Here is an 8,974-nt window from a genome sequence, read left to right as displayed (position 1 = left end):
ACTACAATACCCAGATAGATTAGCGAAATTAGGATTATTTAGTCTAGAAAAAAGACGACTGAGGGGCGATCTAATAACCATGTATAAGTATATAAGGGGACAATACAAATATCTCGCTGAGGATCTGTTTATACCAAGGAAGGTGACGGGCACAAGGGGGCATTCTTTGCGTCTGGAGGAGAGAAGGTTTTTCCACCAACATAGAAGAGGATTCTTTACTGTTAGGGCAGTGAGAATCTGGAATTGCTTGCCTGAGGAGGTGGTGATGGCGAACTCAGTCGAGGGGTTCAAGAGAGGCCTGGATGTCTTCCTGGAGCAGAACAATATTGTATCATACAATTATTAGGTTCTGTAGAAGGACGTAGATCTGGGTACTTATTATGATGGAATATAGGCTGAACTGGATGGACAAATGTCTTTTTTCGGCCTTACTAACTATGTTACTATGTTACTATGTTACAATAGTCCTTCTGCAGTCCCAGAGAGAGAGCTCCAATCAAGATTTGGGTGGAGGCACTGCGCCCTGGAGAGGTGAGACCCCCATAACACCCAGTGTACCGTGGTAGCCCTAAAGGGGTGTTACATGTACTTTTGTTTTATTAACCTTTTACTTTGCTTTGCGTTGTCTTTTTACTTTTTTAGCCAAATATTGTATGCAAAGTACAGCTTTCTAACTTGATTCTGACATTTAACACCAATTAATAAAATTTAAAAGAAACAGATTACTATGGTACAACAGACCATTTAGCTGCAAGTAGGGTTGAGCGAAACGGGTCGAAATTTTTCAAAAGTCGCCGACTTTTGGCAAGGTCGGGTTTCATGAAACCCAACCCGACCCCTGTGTGGGGTCGGCCATGAAGTCGGCGATCTTTTGAATCTGGAATCGGAATTCCGATACCGATTCCCGATATGTTTAAGATATCGGGAATTGGTATCGGAATTCAGATTTAAGTGTAAAATAAAGAATTAAAATAAAAAATATCGCTATACTTACCCTCTGACGCGCCCTGGTACTAACCGGGAACCTTCCTTCCTTAGAATCAGCCTTCCAAGACCTTGAGGTGACATCGCGGCTTGTGATTGGTCGCGCGGCGGTCACATGGGCGGCCGCGCGACCAATCACAAGCCGCGACGTCACCGCGACGTCACCGAAGGTCCTGGAAGCGCTGATTCTTAGGAAGGACCTTCGGTGATGTCACGGTGACGTCGCGGCTTGTGATTGGTCGCGCGGCCGCCCATGTGACCGCCGCGCGACCAATCACAAGCCACGACGTCACCGCAAGGTCTTGGAAGGCTGATTCTAAGGAAGGAAGGTTCCCGGTTAGTACCAGGGCGCGTCAGAGGGTAAGTATTGCGATATTTTTTATTTTAATTCTTTATTTTACACTAAAATATGGATCGCAGGGCCTGAAGGAGAGTTTCCTCTCCTTCAGACCCTGGGAACCATGGAAACCCAATGCACTGCATTGGGTTTCGAGTTTCGGCCGACCCCGACCCCGACTTTTTTATAGGATCGGCCGATTTCACTCGACCCGACTTTTGAAAAAGTCGGGTTTCGTGAAACCCGACCCGATCCTATAAAAGCAAAGGTCGCTCAACCCTAGCTGCAAGACATATTTGGGAAATTGTCTTCTGCGTATAATATAAGCCTTTATATGTGATGTATTCTTCATAAGAAATTGTCCAAAGAGTTTACATCAGGAGTGCTTTGAAATGCAATAATGGTTCTTTCAAAAACATAGCTTAATATTTTATATATTTTTAATTGTCTTTATTGATTAGTGTCAGCAGTTATTCAATTGTCATACAACATGTATTAGTTTTAGTGTCCACAATATTTTTGGTAATAGTTAACATTCTATGTCACTCCATTCTCCAATTTCCTAATTTCTTTTCAACACAAGCTTACGCTTCATTGCTTTTAAATAACTGTATTCTTCACATCCAGAAATATAAAGGAACAATATAGAATAAGAAATCTTAGGCTGCTTTCACACATCAGGTTTTTTGCCGGATGCCGGATGCGGCGTCGCGCCGCATCACCGGATCCGTTTTTTTTTAAAGAAACCGGATGCAACCGGACGAGCCGGATCCGGTTTTTTAGCCGGATCCGTTGTCCGGATCCGGCAAAAAACCTGATCCGGCTCGTCCGGTCACATCCGTTTCGTCCGTTTTTCTTTCCGGTTTTTTACGGATCCGGCTTTAAAAAACGCCCCCTGAAAGGCTAAAAAGGTGATTGGCCGGCTGAAAACTATATATACAGTGTTCTTAACATCTGTGACGGGTTGGAGAGGAGCAAGCTACAGAGCAAGATGGAGGGCATTATTGCAAAGATTCTGCAGAACAACGTGGATTTCATCACAGAGGCGAATCGATTAAAAGCTATTGTGATTGAGAAAGAGGAAGAGAGACAGCGTGTCATGCGTCTGCGACGACGCCGTTTGTGGATCCACCCCATCACGGCACAGAGAATGACCCGGGGAGTCTTTTCAACGTTGTATATGGAGCTTCGAGGTGACCCTGAAAAGTTTCTCTGCTATGTTCGGATGAAAGCGGAGAACTTTGATATATTGGTGGAGCGGGTTCAACATCTGATAAGAAGGAGTGATACCTATTGCCGATTCTCCATTACCCCAGCTGAGCGTCTGATGGTGACTCTTCGGTAAGCATTCTTTTTGCATCAACTTTTGTTGTGGACTCTTTATTTGATATTTTGAATTTGTAGTAATTTCTTCCTTCCTTTTCTTCACAGATTCCTAGCAACCGGTGAATCCCTGTCTTCCCTACATTTTCAATTCAGACTGGGCATTTCCACAATATCAGGAATAGTGAGGCACACTTGCCGTGCACTGTGGGACTGTTTGCATGAAGAATACATTCCACATCCCACAATGCAGACATGGTTGGAAGTAGCTGACAGATTCCTGGAAGTGTGCCAGTTTCCCAATTGCTTGGGTGCGGTGTACGGGAAACACATCCGTATCGTGAAACCGGCTGGTTCTGGATCTCAGTATTTCAACTACAAGAAGTACTTTTCCATCGTGCTGATGGCCATCGCCGATGCGGATTACAAATTTGTAGCGGTGGACATTGGGGCGTATGGTCGTTCTAATGATTCGCAAGTTTTCAAACTGTCTTCTATGGGGCGGCATTTATATGGAAAAACCTTTCAATTTCCCCCCCCAAGACCACTGCCTCAAACTTCCGATCCACCAATGCCATTTGTATGTGTTGGGGATGAAGCTTTTCAGCTTTCAGAGCATCTTTTGAAACCCTACTCCAGCCGTGGTTTAACCAATACCAAAAAAATTTTCAACTACAGACTCACACGTGCAAGGAGAATGGTGGAGTGTGCGTTTGGGATCCTAACCGCCAAATGGAGAGTTCTCTTGACATCCATAAACTTAAACACAAACACTGTGGATGAGGTGGTGAAAGCGTGTGTTGTCCTCCACAATTATGTTATATCCAAGGAACAGCTTTCCATTGAGGACCATTCTGCCGAAACCACCTTGATGGATTACAGCATCCATACATACAGAAGTTCTGCCACAGTGTCCAGAATACGGGATCACTTTGCAGAATATTTTATTTCACCCCAAGGAAGAATACATTGGCAGGATGATATAGTTTAAACACTTTGTGTATACCTAGTAATAACTTTAACCTTTACCCATGTTGCGTACCTGTTGTTTTTACCTTACCCATGTTGTATACCAGTTTGGTTTTTACCCTCATGTTGCGTACCTGTTTGGGTTTACCTTTTAACCATGTTGGGTACCTGTTTGAGTTTATTTTTAAATCAAGATGTGCATACCCAAAGTTCTACTGTTACCAATAAACCTTTTTTTTACAAAAGTGTTATTTGTTCCTAATGAATAAATACAAGAGATTTTTCAACCAAAAACTTTTATTAACAATGTAACACACAAAAAAATGGGGTACTAAATGTTTTCATACGTCGGGGTGGAGATACTATCGGAGGCACTGTCTGATAGGGACACTTCGACAGTGGGAGTGTGGAGAGAGGAATGTGATGGTGGTGGAGAATGTTCACCGGTTAGGGGTGAAGGAGTGGAGAAAGCTATTGAGCGGGTGGACAAGAAAGTGGGATTGGGGTTAGAAATTTGGTAGGGTGGAGGGGTGTACGAAATGTTTTGGGAGGACTGGGTGGCAGAATGAGTGATGTGTGTAGAAGATGTTTGGGAAGAGGGTGATACAGTCTGTTGGAAGTGGGCAGGGAGAGGAGGTGAGGATGAAGTAGATGGGAAGTTGTATGGGTCTGGATCATCATATGGGTGTGAAGTGGCACGGGAGGGATGCTGATAGTGTGGATGGTGGGAAGGGGCACGGGGCTGGTGGTGTGGCTGGTGGGACGGGGAACGATGTGGATGATGGCGAGTTGGGCGTGATGGGGCAATGTCTGTTTGGCGATACGGGTCAGGAGGATGGTACTGGCTGTAGTGGTGGACAGTGGAGGAAGGGGGGCAAGTTGGAGGATGGTTGGAAGAACTATCTGCTCTAGAGGCAATTAGCGCTAGAGTAGACTGGCAGGATTCCATTACTTGCATCTGCTGAGAAGTAGATAGCGTCTCCATTTGCTCAAGCACCGACTGAAAAAAAGTGTTGTTCGGGGACTGTTTTGCCTCTGAACGCATCGTTACCAGAAGTGTATGCATCTCGAGCATACTTTTATTTATGAAATTGAATCCTGCAGCCATTTGCTCGGACAAAACTTTCAGACAGTTCTGGAACGATGCGTTCAGGTGCAAGAACTCGGGAGCATAACTATGTATCTGACCCCTCTGGCGAAACCGCCCCGATGCTACAGGTGTACTAGAGGTGGCTGCAGCAGAAGGGTGGGGTACAGGAAACGCTATGTTCTCACCAGCAGCTACATGCAATGGAACCGGCCAGGATGCTCCAGTGCTCGTGGATGGGAAAGAGGGATCGGTAGAGTGGGAAGGTGCAGAGTGGAAAGGTGCAGAGTGGGAAGGTGCAGAGTGGGAAGGTGCAGAGTGGGAAGGTGCAGAGGGTTCCTCACTGTCAAAGTGTCCCTCGGTGGCGGCCTCTTGAGGGATCGCCCCAGAAGTGTTCAATTGTGCTGCAGGCTCCAGAGTGCTCCCAACGGTTCTGTGGAAAAAGAGAGAAACAAACAATTAATATACTGTCATTGCATGGCCCTGGCTGAAAGAGCAAAAGAGGTTAGACATGTAAAACATTAGTGCATGTGGTGGGTAATATTTACCTTCGGGTGACCATCGTTGACCTGAGGAACGACAGGGCCCTTGCGTATTTGTACGTGCTCCTGCGTCCTCCAGATCCACTCCGGGCCTGCATCTCTTTATTGAACTCCTTCTTAAAGCGATCCCTGATCGACCGCCACCTTTTCACAATCCGCTCACCTGTTAAAATAGGAGAAAGACAACTTGGTTAGAAACAGCATTTTAGAATGCATCACCAAAACTGAACTGAGGATACTTACGTTCTTGAATCTGGGCCTGAACATCTAGGTCCTCCCACCTCGGAATCAGTTCACAGCAGATTTGCTCCCAGAGTCGACGGGTCACTGAGAGATCAGCATGGCGGCGGTCACCCATATTCCACAACGGCTCCCTGTCTCTGACAAGATCGATGAGGAGGTCAATATCAAGGCCGACCTCCTCACCGTCCGAATCTGGAGCACGCTGTGAAACCTGTTTGAAAAGGGGGAAAAAATTAACACCAAATTTGAAACATTGCTAACCTGCACCCAAAAAATAACAACAAACCTACATGACGACGGCCGCCACGTGAATGTCGCCGACGACCCCGGGAGCCACTGGAAGGACCTATTGCTTGGGCACCAGATTCAGAACTCTAGAATACAAAAATAAAAACTTATGGGGTTGTTGGTAGCCATTCTATGTGTTGTGTGCCATGTGATATATATGTTTTGTATGTGTTGTGTGTGATTTGAAAGTATCAGTTTCTATGTATTTTGTTGTAAGCATCTAGTGTTATGTTTTGTGTGTAGTGTAGGGTGTGTTTCCGCAATACATCACAGATACATACCAATTGTGAGCCCTCTCCGTGGGTTTCTCCACCCCTTCCCTCATCTTCGGGGACCACCTCTTCTCCGGGGGACTCAGCCTCATCAGCTTCCTACGATGAAACATAAAAGAATAGATGATACACACACACACACACACACACACCTTTGGTTCATACTAACCTCTGTGCGTGGACGGCGAGGAGGAGGAGGCCTCCCCGGAGACATGGCTCTCAGCTCTGTGGAAGTCTCTCGGCTCTCGGCTCTGTGGCAGGCTCTCGGCTCCCGGCTCTGTGGCAGGCTCTCAGCTCTGTGGCAGGCTCTCAGCTCTGTGGCAGGCTCTCAGCTCTGTGGCAGGCTCTCGGCTCCCGGCTCTGTGGCAGGCTCTCAGCTCTGTGGCAGGCTCTCAGCTCTGTGGCAGGCTCTCGGCTCTGTGGCAGGCTCTCGGCTCTGTGGCAGGCTCTCGGCTCTGTGGCAGGCTCTCGGCTCTGTGGAAGTCTCTCGGCTCCCGGCTCTGTGGAAGGCTCCCGGCTCTGTGGCAGGCTCTCAGCTCTGTGGCAGGCTCTCGGCTCCCGGCTCTGTGGCAGGCTCTCAGCTCTGTGGAAGTCTCTCGGCTCCCGGCTCTGTGGAAGGCTCCCGGCTCTGTGGCAGGCTCTCAGCTCTGTGGCAGGCTCTCGGCTCCCGGCTCTGTGGCAGGCTCTCAGCTCTGTGGAAGTCTCTCGGCTCCCGGCTCTGTGGAAGGCTCCCGGCTCTGTGGCAGGCTCTCAGCTCTGTGGCAGGCTCTCTGGCTCCTTCCGTCTTGGCAGGGTGTTGGCTCTTCTGCTTTTGGGCTGGAAATGGCTGAAGGCCTCATGGCCCTGCTTTATATATAGTCCAGGGGGCTGATCAAAGTTTTTTGAGCATGCTCAGTGTAAAAAGCCGGATACGGCCGCCGGATCCGATTTTTTCCGGATCCGGCGCTTTCCGGCATCCATAGACATGCATTGTTGTAAAAAGCCGGAAAGACCGGATCCGGCCTTTCCGGCTTTTTCGCCGGAGACAAAAAACGTTACAGTACACGTTTTTTCCAGACGCCGGAATCGACTTGACGCCGGATCCGGCATCAAACCGGAAGGAACGCTGGGCTCTCAGGCGCCATCCGGCACCAATAATATTCAATGGGGGAAATGCCGGATCCGGCTTCTCCGGTTTTCTATTCCGTTTTTTGTCGGAAGAGCCGGAATTCACCTGAAACAAAAAACCTGATGTGAGAAAGCAGCCTTACAGGCATAAATTGAAGAAAGATGAAAGGAAAATAGAATCTGGCACCCTAATGGCTGGTCATGTTCATTATTACTTTTGTGTCAAAATGTAAGGAGCAGACTTTAAAAGCTCTCATCGGCTTATTTCCCTTGGTGTATGTTTATCAGTTTCCTAATAATTTTTTTCTCACTGGAGTTTTAATAATTTGTACTTCTGCCACTGCTGTAAAATAAATCATCTCTCCATATGGTGATCTTACCGATAAACCTATAATAGACTTGTCTTATGGACAGCAGCTAATCAGAAGTAACAGCACTACCGAGGCAGGTGGGAGATAAAAAAGCAGACAGCCAATGATGAAGCAGGGGATATGTCTCAGACTAGCTAAGTCTCCATGTAGACAGTGTAGCTAAAGCATAGTCACCAGTCACAGCTCTGACCTAATCAATCAGAGTTAAAACAAGCAGCCAATGAGGAAGCTTTGAGAAAATTAAAGAGGTTTTCCCATGAAAAAATTACAATAAAAATAAGTTCCACAATTGGATATGTATAAAAAAGATGTTCCTGTGCTAAGATAATCTTATAAATGTGCCTCTGCTGTGTACTGTGTAATGGCTGTGTCTGATCATGCAGGAACATGGTTTAATCATACCACAGCTCCTGGGCACGGGAGGAAGTAAAAAATTGTACCGACATTACAGCATTGGATTGAAGATAATTCTTTTTGTGAGGCAGCACATTTCCCTGCCTGTTTTCAATCAATGTTTTATCTCAATGAAAGAATCAGCTGTTATCCCGTGCTATCGTGTCTGTATCCTCTCTTTTGTTTCCTCCCCTGCCCAGGAGCTGTGGTATGATCAGACCATGTTCCTGCACGGTCAGACACAGCTATTACACAGTACATAGCAGGGATACATTTATAAAATATCTCAGCACAGGAACATTTTATTTACACACATCCAATTGTGCACCTTATTATAATACAAAAATCTATTGATTAAGATATTGATTAAAATTCACTTTGTTTTTGGGAAAACCCTTTTAATCCCAAGGGTGGTTTGCACGTTATTGACCGGGCCAATTTTTACAATTCTGACCACTGTCCCTTTATGACGTAATAACTCTGGAACTTTTCCATAGTTCCTGGTGATCCTAGAATGTTTTCTCATGACATATTGTACTTCATGATAGTGGTAACATTTCTTTGATATGGCTTGCGTTTATTTGTGAAAAAAATGGAAATTTGGCAAAAATTTAGAAAATTTTGCAATTTTCCAACTTTGAATTTTCATGCCCTTAAACCACAGATATGTCACACAAAATACTTAATATGTAACGTTTCCCACATGTCTACTTTACATCAGCACAATTTTGGTACAAAAATTATTTTTGTTAGGAAGTTTTAAGGGTTAAAATTTTAACAGCGATTTATCATTTTCACAACACCATTTTTTTTTAGGGACCACATCACATTTGAAGTCACTTTGAGACGTCTATATGATAGAAGATACCCAAAAGTGACACCATTCTAAAAATTGCACCCCTCAAGGTGATCTACACCACATTCAAGAAGTTTATTAACCCTTCAGGTGTTTCATAGGAAATTTTGGGATGTTTTAAAAAAATGAACATTTAACTTTTTTTCACAAAAAATTATTTTAGATACAATTTTTTTTAGTTTTCCAAGGGTAAGAGGAGAAA

General features: G+C 45.4%; 1 protein-coding gene across 1 annotated transcript; it reads right to left on the bottom strand.

Moving 5' to 3' along the window:
• Positions 1-3,892: 3,892 nt before the first annotated feature.
• LOC138669642 (uncharacterized) lies at positions 3,893-6,295 on the bottom strand. The gene is made up of 6 exons (XM_069756299.1): positions 6,215-6,295; positions 6,055-6,144; positions 5,776-5,859; positions 5,486-5,696; positions 5,249-5,405; positions 3,893-5,133 (listed from the first exon to the last, which is right to left on the bottom strand). The coding sequence occupies exons 1-6, from the start codon at positions 6,257-6,259 to the stop codon at positions 3,945-3,947; spliced, it is 1,776 nt and encodes a 591-aa protein (XP_069612400.1). The 5' UTR covers positions 6,260-6,295; the 3' UTR covers positions 3,893-3,944.
• Positions 6,296-8,974: the final 2,679 nt, after the last annotated feature.

This window comes from Ranitomeya imitator, chromosome 3 (genome assembly GCF_032444005.1).
Source record: "Ranitomeya imitator isolate aRanImi1 chromosome 3, aRanImi1.pri, whole genome shotgun sequence".
NCBI lineage: Eukaryota > Metazoa > Chordata > Amphibia > Anura > Dendrobatidae > Ranitomeya > Ranitomeya imitator.
The sequence above is the reverse complement of the archived record's forward strand: the minus strand, read 5'-3'. Positions and strand labels throughout refer to the sequence as shown.

Excerpts from the sequence above, each read along its gene's own strand:
- LOC138669642 (XM_069756299.1), bottom strand. The coding sequence starts at position 6,259 with ATGTCTCCGGGGAGGCCTCCTCCTCCTCGCCGTCCACGCACAGAG. Across the intron at positions 6,145-6,214 it reads CTCGCCGTCCACGCACAGAG|GAAGCTGATGAGGCTGAGTC; the intron begins GTTAGTATGAAC and ends GTTTCATCGTAG. Across the intron at positions 5,406-5,485 it reads TCAGGCCCAGATTCAAGAAC|GTGAGCGGATTGTGAAAAGG; the intron begins GTAAGTATCCTC and ends CTATTTTAACAG.